This window comes from Crinia signifera, chromosome 9, assembly GCF_055691185.1.
Source record: "Crinia signifera chromosome 9, ASM5569118v1, whole genome shotgun sequence".
NCBI lineage: Eukaryota > Metazoa > Chordata > Amphibia > Anura > Myobatrachidae > Crinia > Crinia signifera.
In genome coordinates, this window is record NC_139225.1 from 131,149,235 (window position 1) to 131,170,680 (window position 21,446).

At 42.4% G+C, this 21,446-nt stretch overlaps 1 protein-coding gene across 1 annotated transcript in view; it reads right to left on the reverse strand.

Annotated features, from left to right (window-relative positions):
• Positions 1–16,066: 16,066 nt before the first annotated feature.
• Positions 16,067–21,446, reverse strand: part of LOC146036924 (cytochrome P450 2B4-like) — a 49,817-nt gene continuing 44,437 nt past the window's right edge. Inside the window, exons 14-15 of the mRNA XM_083160763.1 lie at positions 18,211–18,352; positions 16,067–16,248 (exon numbers count right to left, since the gene is read on the reverse strand). Coding sequence (XP_083016889.1) covers positions 16,067–16,248; positions 18,211–18,352 — 324 coding nt within the window. The remainder of the gene's footprint in view (positions 16,249–18,210; positions 18,353–21,446) is intronic.

Genomic DNA, 21,446 nt, shown 5'->3' on the forward strand with positions numbered 1-21,446 from the left:
CAATTTGCCCCTTGAATACGCTGCTCCACACCATCACCATCCACTACCCACAATCTACTGGAGATCCCAAAGCTGCGAATACCACCGGCACACCTGACCTGGAGTGAGGCACTCTTCTTCTGAAGGCAAGCCGCCTATCTAATACCCACCCAGTGTCACCTTGCGGACGTCTCGACCTAACTTTCCACTCCGAATTGGGAGGCTCGCTACCCCCATATTACACCTGGATAAAGTTTTACAGAGCACCGCTGTGGCCAAGCACTACAGGATCTTACCATCATTGGGTTCCCATTGAACTGTGGACTTACAAAAGGTGATATCAATATTTCAGTGGATGCAGCTTATTTCCTTCTACCCCTCCCCCTCCCCCTCTTTTTTTATTGTGAATTTATATTGTATTTTATGCATGCTATTGTAGTATTAACCCCTTCCCGACAATTGACGTACATTTACGTCATGGTCGGGAAGTACTTCCCGACACATGGCGTAAATGTACGTCATGGCTTGTAACTGTCACCGCGTCTATAGACGCGGTGACAGTTTCAACATGTCTGCTGTCCCTGACAGCAGACATGTCCGTGCATGCCCAGGGGGGGCTGCGATGCCGCCCCCCCGTCGGCGATCGCTGTGATTGGCTGTTCAGTGTGAACAGCCATTCACAGCGTTTTCCTGTGTCACCGGCGAATAACGTTCGCCGGTGACACGGGATCGGAGGTGATTGGTGCTGTAAAGTACAGCACCAATCACCGCGGGGTGTAAGGGTGACACTGGTGTCACCCCACCTCACCCCGCCCGCCCCCAAAGGCCGTGATTGGTTCGTCGGACCGACGGACCAATCACAGCCAAGGAGGGGGATTTAAACTAACGGTGACTGCACTGCAGACGCCATTCCGGTCTGGAATTGCTTGCAGTGCGGTCACCGTGCCTAGCTGCCGCAGTATACTGACCTGAACCTTGCCAAATACTTACCTGATCCTTGCAAATACCTTGCCTGATCACTGCTTCATCACTGCTTGTAGTGTGCTGGATGCTTCCTGGATCCTGTTACTTGTGACTTCCTGTGTTGTGAACTTGTGCTGCTGCAGTGTAATAGCGTTAGATAGAGAGAGATAGAGAGATAGAGAGAGATAGTGTCAGAGAGTGCTATATTTTGTGCTGCTGCAGTGTGATATAGTTATAGATAGAGAGATAGAGAGAGAGAGATAGAGAGAGATAGAGAGAGATAGAGAGAGATAGATAGAGAGAGATAGAGAGGCCTAGTGACAGAGAGTGCTATATTTTGTGCTGCTGCAGTGTGATAGTTATAGATAGAGAGATAGAGAGAGATAGAGAGAGATAGAGAGAGAGATAGAGATAGTGACAGATTGTGCTACTGTATATATTTTTTATATAACTGACTGCTGCCCCCCCTTTTGTGCTGATCAGTATAAATTAACTGATCAGCAACTTTTTGGGGGCGCAGGTTTTTTTTATATATATATATATATACCTGTCACTGCTGCTGCTGCAGTGTCATAGAGTGATAGATAGTGAGAGATAGAGAGATAGAGAGAGATAGTGACAGAGAGTGATAGAGAGTGCTAAATTTTGTGTCTGCTGCCCCCGCCTTTTGTGCTGATCACTATATCTGAGGTGATCAGCAACTTTTTGGGGGTGCAGAGGTTTTTTTTTTTATATATACCTGTCAGTTGCTGCCAGTTGCACTGTCAGTTGCACCAAAGGTTGTGCACCTGCTGCCCCTCACTGGTAATCAGTGTCTCATCACTGATCACCTTTTTTTTTTTGTGGGTGCTGTGGGGTCTTTTTTTATTTTTTTTTTTACACACACTGTGATTTTGTGGGTGTCCTGTGGCCACTGTGCGCTGATCAGTGACGTACATCACTGATCAGCTTTTTCGGCACAGGGTTGATCTATTTTTTTTTTTTTTTATCAAATTCCTGTTGCCTTTGAGCGCTGTTCAGTGACGGACGTTACTGACCAACATCTGTGCTCAATTTTTGGCGCAGGACCTTTTTTTTTTTTTTAACCCCTTCAAATTTTTTTTTTTAACCCCTTCAATTTTTTTTTTTAACCCCTTCAATTTTTTTTTTTTAACCCCTTCAATTTTTTTTTTTTGTATAAAGTATTTTTTTTTTTCTGCACTACATACACACTACACACTACATACCCCCCGGGTTGAAATAAAGTTTGTACCCCCCCCCCTACACTATACACGTGTTGAAACATTTCACTACCAGTAACACAAAAATAAAAATGTCATCCCAAATGTCATCCCAAATGTCATCCCAGTCATCCAGAAGAATGTATTCAGCGGAGGAGGCATATGCCATGCTTGCCTCTGACTCTGACACAGCCAGTGAGGCAAGCGGGGAATTTGAAGGATTCGTCTTAAGCACCTCTTCCTCCTCTGGTGATGAGGGACCCCCTCAAAGTCGCCCCCGTAGAGCAGCTGAGACCCCCCCCCCCCAATAATTGATCTCGTATGGACCCCACCACCAGACAATTTTGAGCCCCAGGTTCCTGAGTTTTTGGCCATGCCAGGAATCCAATTTGATTCCACAGGTCTCAGAGAAATTGACTTTTTCAAATTATTTTTCTCTGATGATTTTATAAATTTAATGGTGGACCAAACTAATTTATATGCCCAGCAGTTTATTGCTCAAAACCCCACGTCATCATTTGCTAGGTGGACCCTTGTAGATGCAGTAGAGATGATGACGTTTTGGGGTCTGGTGTTTCATATGGGCATAGTAAAAAAGCCAGAAATTAGGCAATATTGGAGTACAGATGTTCTGTACAGCACCCCATTTTACCGTATGGCCATGCCCCGGGCTCGATTTGAGACGATCCTTAAATTTTTGCATTACAACGATAATGCACAGTGCCCACCCAGAGATGATCCCACCTTTGACCGGCTATTCAAAGTCAGGCCGGTCATTGATCATTTCAGTGCCAAATTTGAAGACATGTACATCCCAGATAAATTCATTTGCATAGACGAGTCCCTTATACATTTTAAAGGAAGGGTTAAATTCCGCCAGTACCTTCCCAGTAAGAGGGCAAGGTATGGCATAAAAATGTATAAGCTGTGTGAAAGCACCTCAGGGTACACTCACAGGTTTAGGGTATATGAAGGGAAGGATTCAAGAATTGAACCGCCAGAATGCCCCCCCTCCCTCGTAGGTGTTAGTGGAAAAATTGTCTGGGATTTAGTGCACCCCTTCCTGGATAAAGGTTATCACCTCTATGTGGATAACTTTTACACTAGCATCCCCCTGTTTAAGGCCCTTGGTTCAAGAGGTACAGCAGCTTGCGGTACTGTGCGCAAGAACCAAAGAGGCCTCCCAAAAACGCACATTGCCCAAGTAATGAGAAGGGGTGAAAGCAGGGGAATATGCACCGAAAATATGTTGTTGGTCAAATATAAGGACAAGAGGGATGTCCTTATACTGACAACAATTCATGGAGACAGTACCACCTCCGTCCCTGTACGAGGTACCAGTACCCACACCTCAAAACCTAATTGTATCCTGGATTACAATAGGTACATGGGCGGAGTGGATCTTTCAGATCAGGTACTGAAGCCGTACAGTGCCCTGCGGAAAACAAAAATCTGGTACAAGAAGCTGGCCGTGTATATCATCCAGATGGCACTGTATAACGCTTACGTGCTATTCCGTTCTACCGGCCAGAGGGGGACATTTATGCACTTTCAAGAGGAAGTCATAAAGGGCCTAATATTTGGGAACCAGCAGGCAGAGGGCCCCAGTACTTCTAGTACTGGCCCCCGTATTGTACCAGGGCAGCATTTTCCTGATGAAATCCCCTCCACTGGAAAAAAGGGCAGGACACAAAAAAGGTGCAAAGTTTGCTATAAAAAGGGAATAAGAAAGCAAACTATTTTCCAGTGTGACACTTGCCCCGACAAACCCGGCCTATGTATAAAGGAGTGTTTTAAAATATACCACACATCTATGGATTATTAGGTTCATAATTTCACCGTGCTTCGGGGGTCTTGCTAATGCCAAATAGCACCCACCATTCATTCCACCAGAATCTGAGCCGCAAAATCCAAAAATCACTCCTTCCCTTCTGAGTCCTGCCATGCACCCAACTGGTATTTTTTGGTCACATGTGAGGCATTGCCGTACTCGGGAGAAATTGGGGCACAGATTTTGGGGTGCTTTGTCTCCTTCATTCCTTCTGAAAATGAAAAATTTTGAGCCAGAACTGCATTTTTGTGTAAAAAAATGTAATTTTTCATTTTCACTTTCCACTTGTATCAAAATTGGTGAAACCCCTGGGGGTTTGAAATGTACACTATACCCCTAGATGAATTCCCTGAGGGGTGTACTTTGCAAAATGGGGTGACTTGTGGGGGGGTTCCACTGTATTGGTGCAACATAGCACCCACCATTCATTCCACCAAAATCTGTGCTGCAAAATCCAAAAATCACTCCTTCCCTTCTGAGTCCTGCCATGCACCCAACTGGTATTTTTTGGTCACATGTGAGGCATTGCCGTACTCGGGAGAAATTGGGGCACAGATTTTGGGGTGCTTTTTCTCCTTCATACCTTCTGAAAATGAAAAATTTTGAGCCAGAACTGCATTTTTGTGTAAAAAAATGTAATTTTTCATTTTCACTGCCCACTTGTATCAAAATTGGTGAAACCCCTGGGGGTTTGAAATGTACACTATACCCCTAGATGAATTCCCTGAGGGGTGTAGTTTGCAAAATGGGGTCACTTGTGGGGGGGTTCCACTGTATTGGTGCTTGGGGGGTCTTGCTAATGCGACATAGCACCCACCAAAATTCCACCAGAATCTGAGCTGCAAAATCCAAAAATCCCTCCTTCCCTTCTGAGTCCTGCCATGCACCCAACTGGTATTTTTTGGTCACATGTGAGGCATTGCCGTACTCGGGAGAAATTGGGGCACATATTTTGGGGTGCTTTTTCTCCTTCATACCTTCTGAAAATGAAAAATTTTGAGCCAGAACTGCATTTTTGTGTAAAGAAATGTAATTTTTCATTTTCACTGCCCACTTGTATCAAAATTGGTGAAACCCCTGGGGGTTTGAAATGTACACTATACCCCTAGATGAATTCCCTGAGGGGTGTAGTTTGCAAAATGGGGTCACTTGTGGGGGGGTTCCACTGTATTGGTGCTTGGGGGGTCTTGCTAATGCGACATAGCACCCACCATTCATTCCACCAGAATCTGAGCTGCAAAATCCAAAAATCACTCCTTCCCTTCTGAGTCCTGCCATGCACCCAACTGGTATTTTTTGGTCACATGTGAGGCATTGCCGTACTCGGGAGAAATTGGGGCACAGATTTTGGGGTGCTTTTTCTCCTTCATACCTTCTGAAAATGAAAAATTTTGAGCCAGAACTGCATTTTTGTGTAAAAAAATGTAATTTTTCATTTTCACTGCCCACTTGTATCAAAATTGGTGAAACCCCTGGGGGTTTGAAATGTACACTATACCCCTAGATGAATTCCCTGAGGGGTGTAGTTTGCAAAATGGGGTCACTTGTGGGGGGGTTCCACTGTATTGGTGCTTGGGGGGTCTTGCTAATGCGACATAGCACCCACCAAAATTCCACCAGAATCTGAGCTGCAAAATCCAAAAATCACTCCTTCCCTTCTGAGTCCTGCCATGCACCCAAATGGTATTTTTTGGTCACATGTGAGGCATTGCCGTACTCGGGAGAAATTGGGGCACAGATTTTGGGGTGCTTTGTCTCCTTCATACCTTCTGAAAATTAAAAATTTTGAGCCAGAACTGCATTTTTGTGTAAAAAAAATGTAATTTTTCATTTTCACTGCCCAGTTGTATCAAAATTGGTGAAACCCCTGGGGGTTTGAAATGTACACTATACCCCTAGATGAATTCCCTGAGGGGTGTAGTTTGCAAAATGGGGTCACTTGTGGGGGGGGTTCCACTGTATTGGTGCTTGGGGGGTCTTGCTAATGCGACATAGCACCCACCAAAATTCCACCAGAATCTGAGCTGCAAAATCCAAAAATCACTCCTTCCCTTCTGAGTCCTGCCATGCACCCAAATGGTATTTTTTGGTCACATGTGAGGCATTGCCGTACTCGGGAGAAATTGGGGCACAGATTTTGGGGTGCTTTGTCTCCTTCATACCTTCTGAAAATTAAAAATTTTGAGCCAGAACTGCATTTTTGTGTAAAAAAAATGTAATTTTTCATTTTCACTGCCCAGTTGTATCAAAATTGGTGAAACCCCTGGGGGTTTGAAATGTACACTATACCCCTAGATGAATTCCCTGAGGGGTGTAGTTTGCAAAATGGGGTCACTTGTGGGGGGGTTCCACTGTATTGGTGCTTGGGGGGTCTTGCTAATGCGACATAGCACCCACCAAAATTCCACCAGAATCTGAGCTGCAAAATCCAAAAATCACTCCTTCCCTTCTGAGTCCTGCCATGCACCCAAATGGTATTTTTTGGTCACATGTGAGGCATTGCCGTACTCGGGAGAAATTGGGGCACAGATTTTGGGGTGCTTTGTCTCCTTCATTCCTTGTGAAAATGAAAAATTTTGAGCCAGAACTGCATTTTTGTGTAAAAAATGTAATTTTGCATTTGCACAGCCCAGTTGTATCAAAATTGGTGAAACCCCTGGGGGTTTGAAATGTACACTTTACCCCTAGATGAATTCCCTGAGGGGTGTAGTTTTCAAAATGGGGTCACTTGTGGGGGGGTTCCACTGTATTGGTGCTTGGGGGGTCTTGCTAATGCGACATAGCACCCACCATTCATTCCACCAGAATCTGAGCTGCAAAATCCAAAAATCACTCCTTCCCTTCTGAGTCCTGCCATGCACCCAACTGGTATTTTTTGGTCACATGTGAGGCATTGCCGTACTCGGGAGAAATTGGGGCACAGATTTTGGGGTGCTTTTTCTCCTTCATACCTTCTGAAAATGAAAAATTTTGAGCCAGAACTGCATTTTTGTGTAAAAAAATGTAATTTTTCATTTTCACTGCCCACTTGTATCAAAATTGGTGAAACCCCTGGGGGTTTGAAATGTACACTATACCCCTAGATGAATTCCCTGAGGGGTGTAGTTTGCAAAATGGGGTCACTTGTGGGGGGGTTCCACTGTATTGGTGCTTGGGGGGTCTTGCTAATGCGACATAGCACCCACCAAAATTCCACCAGAATCTGAGCTGCAAAATCCAAAAATCACTCCTTCCCTTCTGAGTCCTGCCATGCACCCAAATGGTATTTTTTGGTCACATGTGAGGCATTGCCGTACTCGGGAGAAATTGGGGCACAGATTTTGGGGTGCTTTGTCTCCTTCATACCTTCTGAAAATTAAAAATTTTGAGCCAGAACTGCATTTTTGTGTAAAAAAAATGTAATTTTTCATTTTCACTGCCCAGTTGTATCAAAATTGGTGAAACCCCTGGGGGTTTGAAATGTACACTATACCCCTAGATGAATTCCCTGAGGGGTGTAGTTTGCAAAATGGGGTCACTTGTGGGGGGGGTTCCACTGTATTGGTGCTTGGGGGGTCTTGCTAATGCGACATAGCACCCACCAAAATTCCACCAGAATCTGAGCTGCAAAATCCAAAAATCACTCCTTCCCTTCTGAGTCCTGCCATGCACCCAAATGGTATTTTTTGGTCACATGTGAGGCATTGCCGTACTCGGGAGAAATTGGGGCACAGATTTTGGGGTGCTTTGTCTCCTTCATACCTTCTGAAAATTAAAAATTTTGAGCCAGAACTGCATTTTTGTGTAAAAAAAATGTAATTTTTCATTTTCACTGCCCAGTTGTATCAAAATTGGTGAAACCCCTGGGGGTTTGAAATGTACACTATACCCCTAGATGAATTCCCTGAGGGGTGTAGTTTGCAAAATGGGGTCACTTGTGGGGGGGTTCCACTGTATTGGTGCTTGGGGGGTCTTGCTAATGCGACATAGCACCCACCAAAATTCCACCAGAATCTGAGCTGCAAAATCCAAAAATCACTCCTTCCCTTCTGAGTCCTGCCATGCACCCAAATGGTATTTTTTGGTCACATGTGAGGCATTGCCGTACTCGGGAGAAATTGGGGCACAGATTTTGGGGTGCTTTGTCTCCTTCATTCCTTGTGAAAATGAAAAATTTTGAGCCAGAACTGCATTTTTGTGTAAAAAATGTAATTTTGCATTTGCACAGCCCAGTTGTATCAAAATTGGTGAAACCCCTGGGGGTTTGAAATGTACACTTTACCCCTAGATGAATTCCCTGAGGGGTGTAGTTTTCAAAATGGGGTCACTTGTGGGGGGGTTCCACTGTATTGGTGCTTGGGGGGTCTTGCTAATGCAACATAGCACCCACCAAAATTCCACCAGAATCTGAGCTGCAAAATCCAAAAATCACTCCTTCCCTTCTGAGTCCTGCCATGCACCCAAATGGTATTTTTTGGTCACATGTGAGGCATTGCCGTACTCGGGAGAAATTGGGCCACAGATTTTGTGGTGCTTTGTCTCCTTCATTCCTTGTGAAAATGAAAAATTTTGAGCCAGAACTGCATTTTTGTGTAAAAAAATTTAATTTTTCATTTTCACTGCCCAGTTGTACCACAATTGGTGAAACCCCTGGTTTGAAATGTACACTATACCCCTAGTTGAATTCCCTGAGGGGTGTAGTTTGCAAAATGGGGTCACTTGTGGGGGGGGGGTTCCTAAATTTTAGCATCTTATGGTGCCTAGAAACCTACATGGTGCCTAAAAAATAATCTCATAAAAAGGAGGCTCCAAAATCAAGTAGGTGCTCCTTCTATTATGAAGCCTGTGGTTTGGTCAACGTGCACACTAGGGCCACATATAGGATATTTATGAAAACAAAAGAATTGGGGGAATCAATTTTTAGTCACATTTCTCTAGTAAAATGTACTGTGTTCCTTAGAAAAATGTATTAACATTGCAAATCTGCAAAAAAAATGAAATTTTGAAATTTCACCTACACTTTGTTTTAATTCCTGTGAAACACCTAAAGGGTTAACAAACTTCCAAAATGCTGTTTTGAATACTGTGAGGGGTGCAGTTTTTGAAATGGTATCATTTATGGGGGTGTCTCACATACAAGTCCCTCAAAGTCACATCAGAACTGAACTGGTCCCTAAAAAAATCAGTGTTTGAAATTTTCTTGAAAATTTGAGAATTTGCTATTCATATTGTAAGCCTCCTAGTGTCCAAAAAAATTAAAAGGAAGTTGAAATAATGATGGAAACATAAAGTAGACATATGGTCTATGTTAGTTATTAACTATTTTGAGTGGTATGATTATTTGTCTCACAAGCAGAAAATTTAACATTTTGCAAATTGCTAAATTTTCCATTTTTTTTTACGACATTTTGGTATTTTTCACAAAAAAACACAGACTGTATCGACCCAAATTTACCACTATTTTGAAGTACAATGTGTCACGAAGAAACAATCTCAAAATCACTGGGATAAGTAAAAGCAAAAAAAAGTTATCCCCACTTAAGTGAGACATGTCAGATTTGAAAAAAAGGGCTCTGTCAGGAACGCAAAAACTGGCTCTGTCAGGAAGGGGTTAAAATATACTCTGTTTTAAATAACCTCACTCTGTCATCAATGAGCGCAGTATACCTTCCTTTTTTCCATTTTTTTCATTTTCTATAGGGACTGACAATCCCTTTTTTGACAGCTGCTGGTTGAGGCCACTCATACAGGCGCCCCTTCAGTTACTTTGGTAACTGACCCCCCTGTTTCTTGGATCCAACATCAATTCAATATACCCCTTAAGGCCCCCATACACTATGCGATTTTGGGCCGATTTCACCCGATTTTGGCACTTTTGGCCGATAAATCGGGTAAAATCGGCACAAAATCGGATGTTTGTGACATCTGATCCGATCTGATGCGCGTTCCTGTGCGCATCGGATTGGATCAGGTGGTCGCACCTGCTGAACATAAGATACATCGGAATCTGACCCATCATGGGCACATCGTGGGTGCTTTTTAGCACCCACAATGTTTCAGATCCGATATATCTATGTGAAGAACTCCGGGTACCTCTTTCCGGTGTTCTGCAGCAGCAGCAGCAGCAGCAGCAGCCGGAACACACATCACCGGAAGCTGCATGCACTTCGCTATGAGAGAAGAGGAAGCAGTGAGACTCTTCCCTGCTGCTGCTGGAGTTTGTGCGATGGTACCAGAGCCCGGCCCCCTTCCCCTGCTGCTGGAGTTCAGGAGACGGCAGCAGAGCCAGGCCCCCCTCCCCTGCTGCTGGAGGTCAGTGGGCAGAAGAGTCCGACACCCGTGTCTCCCCTGCTGCTGGAGGTCGGCACGGACAGCAGAGCCCGAACCCCCCCCTGCTGCTGGAGGTCACTAGGAGTGTCCTCCCCTAACTTTTATGATGTACTGTATGTGGCTGGGATCTGGAAGTAGTATTTTCTTCAGAACTGCAGGCTAATCTTCTGGACATCAATAGGCTGCAGGGGGGGAGCTTTTTGTGTTAAATGCTCTGTCTTCTTTGCACCATTAACCCCTTCCATAGTGGAGGAGCATAGAGGCAAGGAAATCCCGGCAAATAAAAAAATGAATTTAATGAGAATTGTATTTTTCTTGTTTTAAAAGCTCAATTACACACACACATACGAATGTAGCGCCGCTCATTCATTCCCGGTGCCCGCCAGATCCCTTTAACTGGCGAGCACCGGCGATAGGGACTGGGACGCGCGTGCGTCGCACACGTGTCCCAGTATCGCGGTGGCTGGGCAGTGTCTCCATGCCCATCTCCGCTTCAGGGAGATGCTGTCCAGTTTGGGGTGGCAAAGGGGACTGACGGGGGATGTAGCGGGGACCCCCGCCAAGCTCCATTGCCACAGGGCGCGCAAGGTGGTAGCCGGCTGCTGTCACAAAGATGTGATCGGCTATGTGTGTGTATATATATATATACACACATATACAGCAGCGGTGCAAATCTTTAGGCTAAATAGTCCCAGGGGTATATCCAATCAGTGAAAAATCTTTAATACATCACCATGTCAACTGAATCGCATGTCGACGTTTCGGGCTGATGTCAGCCCTTTGTCAAGACCACACACAGTGAAGGGAACACCACAGTAGCAGGCAGTAGTGGTGTTCCCTTCACTGTGTGTGGTCTTGACAAAGGGCTGACATCAGCCCGAAACGTCGACATGCGATTCAGTTGACATGGTGATGTATTAAAGATTTTTCACTGATTGGATATATTTTAAAGACTGGTGAGTGCTCTTTTCAAGAAAGTACTATATATATATATATATATATATATATATATATATATATATTATTTGGATTACATCCAATTTGCATCAGATAAATCATGTGATTTATCTGACGCAAATTGGATGTAAAAAATGGCACATCAAGTGACAAATTGTATGTAGGCCTCCTGGGAAGCTGCCGGGGAAGTTCAAGGGAAATCAGATGCAATTTTACAGGTCAGATAAATCTCATAGTGTATGGGGGCCTTTAGACTCAACGTTGTGTCAACTAGCTGTTTAACAATTTGCTGGTTCTGTTGTCTCACAGAGTAGTTGCTACAGCACTCTATATTGTAGTAACTTACACTCAGGAGTTAATTGGATCAATTAGTAGCAATTATAGCCACATGTGATATGTTTGGCCGTAAATAATACATGTTATGATAACTAGGCTACGACACAGACTGTGTCAATACGATTGTTATATATACATGTACTCGTTTGCCTCTCAGCCACTTGTGAATTTTTCTGACAATAATATATCTGTAGCATATTATGGTGTTTTAAATTGTGATACCTGGGTCTCATATTATAGGATCCATACCATAAATGTATGATTGTTTGCTATATATCCTGCTGCACATTGACAGTTTAAATATTGCACTGCTTTCCTGTGTTCATTTTTTATGACACATTGTCACATTATGTACAATTATTTTTTAGGTTATTTCTTTTGTCTATGGCTGATTGTCACAGAAACTTAAATAAAAGTTACCTTAATACTTAAATAAAAGTTACTTTTTAATTATAACATTGTATTTATAGAAGGCGAGAGACCCGCCCAGGGAGATCTTTCCTTATCCTCCCTTGGATAAATTGTTCCATATTCATACTCAGAGCCGACCCTAGCCAGTTTTATGCCCTAGGCAAAATTGTGACTGTTGCCCCCCAACACATTCGCTAGGTCCACCTATGACCAAGCATCCATCACCCAGCAGCTCAGATCCCAGAAGCAGCCAGCAACACCCACCATCCACTGGTGTATCTATAATATGTGCAAGGTGTGCAGTGCACATGGGCTCCTGTGTCCAGGGTGCCACACACACACTGTACACACTGCACCCATTTCATCCTACTCACCTCTCTGTTGGTCCAGCAGCACAGCGGTAAAGATCACTGGGAAAATGTATGCTGTGGCCATTTTCTGGTAATTCACGCATGGGTGATAGCTGTCTCAGGGACCATTTTACATTGATTCCAATGTAAAAATCGGGTCAATCGCGTCGATCGCATCGCATGCGATTTGGTTGGCATGCGATCGAGCCGATTTTTCTGACCCGATGGATACAATCAAAGTACCTTATATACTTTATTTTTAGAAGTCAAGAGGTCAAAATCCCAGGGCTAGTACTCAGAACGTTACTTTGTCCGCATTTATAGATTTATAGATATATAAATTTTGTATATTTTATAAATCTCTACATTGCAGTGTGTTCTAACTAGTTTCCATTGTTACAGACATTTAATAGGCAACATTTGTGTAAAGGGGGTAACTGGTTATTGTGTTTTTATTTTGGTTGCGGTTCTAAATCATATATAATATATATTTATTTATGTATCAAGTCATTACACTTTTGAAGTTATATGCGTCCAGGAAGTTTGGAATAGGAAATATCTTTGGTACTTGTTTCCTAGCACGGCGCCCAATATTTTCATCTTATGGCATCTTATGCGATCGCCATATAGCCGCATACGATGCGATGGTATACGATTTTTTATTGTACAACCACCCTGATGGGTCCTTACAATTTTAAATGGTCCCCCATACTCAATGCCACCCCCACGATCAATGCCAACCCTAGCCAGTTTTATGCCCTAGGCAAAATTGTGACTGTTGCCCCCCAACACATTCGCTAGGTCCACCTATGACCAAGCATCCATCACCCAGCATAGCACCCATAACCCAGCAGTTCAGATCCCAGAAGCAGCCAGCAACACCCACCATCCACTGGTGTATCTATAATATGTGCAAGGTGTGCAGTGCACATGGGCTCCTGTGTCCAGGGGGCCACACACACACTGTACACACTGCACCCATTTCATCCTACTCACCTCTCTGTTGGTCCAGCAGCACAGCGGTAAAGATCACTTGGAAAATGTATGCTGTGGCAATTTTCTGGTAATTCACGCATGGGTGATAGTTGTACTCAAACAGCATGGGAGTCATGTTTCTGGAAACAGGAACTCCAGGAACATGAAAAATGAATATGGGTAATACGAATATGGGTCACTTCGTGCAGTCTACTGTAAATATGTATCACTACGAGCTGTGTAGTGTAAATATTGGTCACTATGTGCTGTTTAATGTCATTATGGGTCACTACACGCTGTGACCCAAATTCACATTACCTACATAGCGTGCACCTTCAGGTAAAGACCTCTCTTCAATCAGCCATGCAGTTAGCATTGTGGTAATATATTAAATTGATACCTGCTAGATGGTCTAACTTCTGTTTGAGATAATCCCTCCTCAGTGTGTTATACTATTGAAGTAGTATGGGACAATTGGTATGTGATATTCCCATCCTTAGTTGCTTGGTGCATATAAGTGGTTACTATTTTTCTATATGAGTGGTTACTATTTCTCTATTCAATGTTTGTTGACCTTGTTTTCTGTTTAACATTATTGTCATGCTAGTTATGTTATTGTTAATATGATTCAGCTTGCTACATTCTTTGTAGACACTCCTGCAATGCAGTTCTACAATACATTACTTAAAAAAAAAACACTGTTTAAAAATTCTGCAATGACAAATGTAGATTTTATATTTACATGTCACATATAGGAACATGACAAAAATAGAAAAAATTAAGGGGGGTATTTAATCCGGGATTCCGGCTGTCAGAATATCCTAATGGTCGGAATCGCGACCGCTTTCACTGGCTTACGACACTAATTTGACTATTGGTATTCAATGTCCTGAAGTTGGTGAAAATGACCATGAATTGTCAAAAAACGCCAGTGAATTCGACAATCCATGGCAGTTTCCGACAAAACAGGACCGGCAGTATTGAATAGGCAAGAGCCGATATGTCCCCTGTCAGGAAATATCAGCAAAGATTGAATACCCCCTTAAACTTGAAGGGAAATGTCCTTCATTCTGTACTGTAGGATAAGTATAAATATACTATGCTGACATACAGATGTATGCCTCATTTATCCCCAGATCCTCTCATCTGGCGAGCGCTGGCGATATGGACTGGAACACGAGTGCGTCTTACGCGCATGCGTGTCCTAGTATAACGGTGGCTGGACAGCGTCTCCCTGCCCGTCTCCACTTCAGGGTTTGTGGTGGCGGTGGGGACCCAGGGCAAGCTCCGTTGCCACGGGGCGCTCGAGTGTCTCGTGTGCGCACGCCCCTGGTGGGAGCTGGCCGCTGGCAGGGCTGGCAATACTATCAGCAGCCCCTGCAAGAATAAGGCCGGCTCCATCTGTACATTACAGATTTATGTTTCGCTTGTATTAAACATATGTTACTGCTTTATGAACATCAATATTAAATCATGCACAATATTGACAGCAGATATGAACTTTAACTACTTTCCATTGCAGTTTAAACGTAATTAAATGTTATGCCAAGTTAAAGGGCACCTTCATGGGCTCCACCATTGCCCACATTTATGCGTAAATGTTGATTAAATGTCACTGTATCCTTATTAAAGCCTTCCTCGTTTAAGCCACATTAAAAGGCTATAAAAACTATCTAAAGCACACCAAATCTATCCTGCAATTTGATGTTGCTCTTTGTGTGTTTGACCCATTGTCCATTCTCACAGAGACACTTGATAAGTAAAATGTGTGTCAAGTAATTAACTGGTTATTCTGTAGAATGATCCTGTAACCCACATAAGTCAATCAAATCGTTATCAGTCATAGAATACATAATACCACTATTTTTACACCAGGACACCACCAACAGTAGATTTAGCAAAGACAGATATCATGAGAACTGCTTTAAACTGTTGACTAATGTATTTTATGGCAATGACATTCTCCATCTGTATAACATGTACAGAATGGCCAAGTTGTTTGTATTAAGTGTAACATTCTTCAGAACATAAAGCAACACCACAATTATCTTATTGTGTAGTATATTTTTTATTTATTAAGTTATTCGTTTTTGTTGGGTTATAAATGCTCATAAAAATAGGGAATACCATTGTAATTAAATTCTTATGAGCTTTACTAAATAGGGAAAGCAAGGCAGTACCAGTACATGTTTACATCCTTTGGGGGTTATTTCTGGTTGACACGCAGCGCTCCGAAGTTCGCAACGCTCTGTGTCATTTTTCACCCGTTTTTAAACATCCATTCGCAGCCTTTGGGGAAACACCCCATCATTCGATGGTCGCCAACCATCAAATGATGTTGAGGGTACACGCAAAACGAAGACACTCTAAGGTGTCTTAGTTTTGCGTGTATTCCTAGGGGGAAAATGGCAGGCTGATGATATCCTGTGATGTCAGCTGACCGCCCCTGACACCCATGTCACAGGGTTATTACCATAGGAGCACCCAGCATTTCATTGGAAAGCCTATGAAACGCTGGGCGTTCCCATGGGCGTGACTGCCCTCCACCGCCACACGCTCTCTGGCCGCAATGTAGGGTGCGAGCACCCGGTGAACACTCTGTTCACCATGATCGCTTGCACCCTGCGCATGCATATTAATAAAAAACATTGCACACCGTTGTGAATTTGCAACGGTGCACATGGACCAGAATAAGGTCCTTTGTGTAAAGGATCTAATATACTGTCAGTTCTTGGTTAGCGGGGGACGACAAACATCTTATAGGGTCTAGGTCGAGAAGCATTGGTCTTTGGTTCTGGTGTTATGCTTATGTTATTATTGTCCACTGTGGTCTTCAGTGTAAACCTTTGCAGTATTGTGGTGAGGAAGAGGAAGAGTTCCATCCGAGCCAGACCCTCCCCCAAACACACGCGTTTCCCTGAGGAGACAGAATGCGATATAGGTTAAAGTCTAGATTCAGATGTAGTAAATGGTGCTTACCTGAAACTAAAAGACTTTTAGGATTAATTTTATGAAAATTAATAATAATATGTTGTCCTGTACAAATGAATACATTTTCTTTATATCACTTGTATTTCTAGGGTACACAGTAAAAGTATACATTGTATAACAATACAATTATTTACCACTATACATTACTCATACAACAAGAAAAGTCTGTATTTGCTTCATTAACCCTTTGAGGGAGTTTGTAAAAAAAAGGTGTGAAGATTGACAAGCAAACATTAGTATTCATTATAATGACCTGTTATGTCAACCTTATATAGGAAATATAATCTTTTTTACATAACCTTTATTATTTGAGTTTATATAACAAATGCGAGAGATGCTGGCATTTTTAGAGGATATTTTGCACACAGTGATGTTGGCACTCAAAGGGTTAAGCATTGCACCTTTGAAAAACATCTACAGCATAGCCCCAACACACACTGGTAACCCTGGATGCCACCGATATAGTTAATAATATCGGCCCTGTGTGGCCGATATTGAATGTACACACTAAAGATGTATACTGTATCTGTCTCTAATGTGTCAGGACTTTTTTGCGCATGCATAGAACAAATCCTGCACATGTGCAAAATAAGGATAATTGGTACTTTGCAGCACACAAAGCAACACCAACCAGTGGCAGCTCCTGCTATAGGGCTGCAGGACTGCAGCCCCTCCAGTTAAAATCACCACACCAGAGAGACACATACAGACAGCACCAGAGCTCCGGTGCTCCCCCCCCCCTCCCCGCGGGCACCCCCCCCTACCTCCGGAGCTCTGATGCTGGCTGTCTATGTCTCTGACATGCTGGTAACCTCCTCTCAGCAGGTTCCATGAAGCAGCAGGTCAGATACAGCAACAGTCCAACCCTGTGGGGAGGAGTTCAGCATGTAGTAGATTCTTATTGGAACTGCTACTACTCATCATACACAGAGCTGGTAACTCCTCCCTCTCTTGGGCTGCCAGTACATGGAGCAATGAAAGCAATAGCTTTCCAGCAGAAAGCCATTCTGTGCAAATCGCCAGAGCTACAGTGCTTCTATGGGCTGCTGTCTGTGCAGCCCAGAAGCAGTTATCTGCAGTGAGCATGCCCAGACTTCAGTGAGTCACTCAGTGTGATGCAGCAAAAGGAAGGTATGCATTTTATTTTAATAATATTTGTGTGTGTAGATCTTTATTAAGAGTATCATTTTGTGTACTTTAATTATTATTAAAGTTATTAAAAGTGTGTATTTTGCTCTGTACCTGTGTTTGTATGCATATGAGTACATCATTTATTTATAGTAAATGCATACAAACACTGGTACAGAGCAAATCAAACTAATAACCTGCAAATAATTCATGACTGTTTGCAACGAGCAGTACCCAGGAAATTGCAGCCCCCCTTAAGTCTAAAGGCAGGAGCCGCCACTGACACCAACCACATTTGAAAAACCCGGAATGTACAGAAGGGTCCAGCACTGGGAACAGTATGTGGCTATTTCCATCTCTCGGGGCTTCAGGCTAGCCTACTTCCTCTTCCCTCTCTTCGTCCCTACCTACAGCTCTCTGCATTACTTTTTTTATCCACTGCTTCCATTTAGGTATTAATAAAGCCAATCATGAGTTCCCCAGTCCTCTTCTACAGTTTTGCCTTTGCCCCTTTCCCCCATCTGTGCCTCTTTCCACCGTCCCCAACTGCCTGATCTGCCTTCTTCACAAAGATAGTGAGAAAATCAATTTGTATTGTTTTCTGTAATTTTTTTGTAATAATTTTGCTAAATATATTATATTAAAAAAAATATGTTTGCACTGTCATGAGATGTCATTTTTGAGATAGCCATGGTATACTGTACTTACACTTTTACTATTTAGCTAAGTGAAACTCAAATAGTGTACAACATGTTTGTACCTGCAGAAAATGGCATGAATGCATCACTCTTCTTAAAGCCACCATTCTCATCAAGAAAGTGTCCAGGATCAAACTTATCTGGGTTCTTGAACTGTTTGGGGTCTTTCAGGACGGAGGTCAGGACTGGAAACACCAAGGTTCCCTGAAATAATTTTATAATAATTAGATTTAATATTTTTTTGCACCGCGCAGGGATGGTGGTGACCAAAATCAAAAACAGCAAAGGAAAGTTTGAGATGTTGCTAAATATTGCCAAATAGGAATAAAGCAGAATATTATTTCATAATAGATAAAGCCATAAAAATTAACAATAAAAATTTTAATGATAATAATTGTATTAATATTGTGCTTTTTTCAGTAGTATGAACATACTGTAATTCAGAGAGTTAGATTTTGAAAAAATACAGAAACCATAAACTGAATATAGAGGTTTAGATCAACAGAAACCATGGAGATTCTAGATAGGTATGTCAGCCATATTGGGTCATTCGTTGAAGTAGTATTCATCCTACCCATGAAGGATCCAGGTGAGGCAGCCATTATATGCGCACTACATAAGATGATACTGTGCATAATAGGCAATTGGGGTTATAAAAATAATAAGGGGCATATTTAGCAAATTTTTTATTTACTAAAATAATGTGAAAATTGATGTTTTCACACTCTTTTAACATTATTTTATTAGCTCCTAAATGTATCAAAGCAAATTTAGTATTTTCAGACAATTTTCCTACAAATTGCATTTTTAGTAAGCAGATTGTATCTCCTATACCCGTAAAGAGAAATGCAATTTCTTGAAAATTGTTAAATTGTAAAAAGAAAAAAAAAATACCAAAGGGAGTCTTGTGATAAAAACAAAACCTTCAAATAGCAACAAGGAGCATCAAGCATAAAGATGTCACTCCGGGTCTTTGTAAAGTGCAAAAAATTTACTGTGGTCTTTTTTGGGTACTTGTGGATTATCACGGCTCCCATCGAATGCCATCGAATGCCATATATAGTGCCATGCGATGGCATGCGAAGCGATTTTTACAGATTTATGCCGTTTTTGTCAAAATCGTATGCAATCGCATCGCATTCGATCGCATCGCATGCGATTTGATCGCATGCGATCGAATACGATTTTGCACTGAAAAGCCTCCAAATGCATTGGAATTAGTATGAAACATGTTCAATGGCCCCCAAATGGCATTTTTGAGGCTGTACCACCCCCACTATCAACGCAAACCCGAAGTGTGGCGAGCGCAGCGAGCCCGCGAGGGGCGACGGTACGCGTCCTACGACCTTTTCATACCCCCATTTTTTTCGAAATAGTGACATAAAATGATACATATAGTGACAAAGACAGTGAATTTAAAAAGGATACTATATCCTCACACAGTGGGTCCCCTCTGTACTGTCTTCCCCAATATATTGTTTCAATTTCTTTGTTTGAAAAAGCGTTACTTTTTACACAATGTACATGTGCTGTAACCTTCTGATAGTAGAAAGTTGCCCCTGCACATTCATTGACCATTCAAGTCAGAGAGGGTACGCGTCCTCTGTCCAGTGATCTGGGAATTGGAGTGATACGTATCGTCCAAATTGTACAAACACTTTTAAGCATTGTGTCCGCCCATCATACTGTAACTTCTGCATGATTTAAAACCTACTTACCCGCTTTCTCATATACTGTGACATATAAGCAGCTACATTTACAAAATAGGGAAGATCTCTCCCATCAGTCACAGCATAGTTGAACAGTCAATGAATGTGCAGGGGCAACTTTCCACTATCAGAAGGTTACAGCACATGTACATTGTGTAAAAAGTAACGCTTTTTCAAACAAAGAAATTGAAATAATATATTGGGGAAGACAGTACAGAGGGGACCCACTGTGTGAGGATATAGTATCCTTTTTAAACTCACTGTCTTTGTCCCTATATGTATCATTTTATGTCAACATTTAGAAAAAAAAAATTTCTTTAAGAATAATAAAATAAAGGTTACATTTTATGTAATTTTTTTCTATGTGCACCACACAGTGACACTCTTTTGCTTTGTTTCTTTAAATTAGTTCTGTAAATGGTCACATCCAGAAAGTTTATTTGCTTGGCATCCGCCGTTGCTGTGAACCGAACTGGACTGTCAAGGCTGTTGAGTGAATTAACCATTTCATTAAAGTAATGCAGGCCACCTCTCCAAATTACTATGATGTCGTCAATATATCATTTAAAGTAGATCAAATGATCTTTACAGTATATCTGGGTACGATATGACGTTGTTCGTAGTTGTCCATATACAGATTGGCGTAGCACAGGGCCACGTTGGACCCCATAGTCATGCCCGCCAGCTGCATGAACTAGTTCCAACCAAGAAATCAGAAATGATGTTGGTGGCCCCTTCCTAGTTCGTTTTTGTAAGGCCTCTTTTACCACCTGAATCCCCACTGAATGAGGAATAATCGTGTACAGAGAGCACACGTCACATTATATGCTATTCGCCTTCTTTATATGCCATTTGCTTTCTTTAATCATGTGCTTAACGATTGGCTGGGAGCCATCCCAGAGGAGGTGCCTATTTAGCTGATGAGTAGGGTGTCTGGTTTTTAAACTGTCTTTGTGATACTCGTGGTTGCTGTGTCTTGACAAAGGGTCAGATGTGGACCCGAAACGTAAACTGAACTTTTAAAGATGAAGTATTAATGTTTTGCATTTTAAAAGACACTGTTGAAGAAAGTCTGGTGAGTGCGCTCATTGCTACTTTTGGATATTATTGGTCCATATGGAAATATTGGAACCTAAGTTCATGGGCACCCCAGCAAGTATTTAAGGAATATTGCGAGTGCTGCTTTTCTACAACGATATATATATATAGAGCAAAAGAAAGACTAGCACTCTGGGGTCTTTGCAAAAGGTATATTCAATACATGGAAAACCACCAACGTTTCGGGGCTGCGCCCCTTTATCAAGGTGTTGGTGAGAACACCTACACCTTGATGAGGTTCTACCTGCCACAGAGTGTATAAGGGGTTCTACCTGGTGCAGAGTAACTAAGGAGTTCTACTGCTCTAGTGTGTGGTGTATTATGAATTGGTACTATTATGTGGTAGTGCCCCTTCCCCATGAAGCCTCACCCCTACATTTTTGGAGCTCCCACTGCCCCTATTATAACTATGGGGGGAGGGGGGCACCAATTCACTTTCTGGCACAGAGCACCAAAATGTCTAATTATGGCATCGTGGATTAATAACAGAG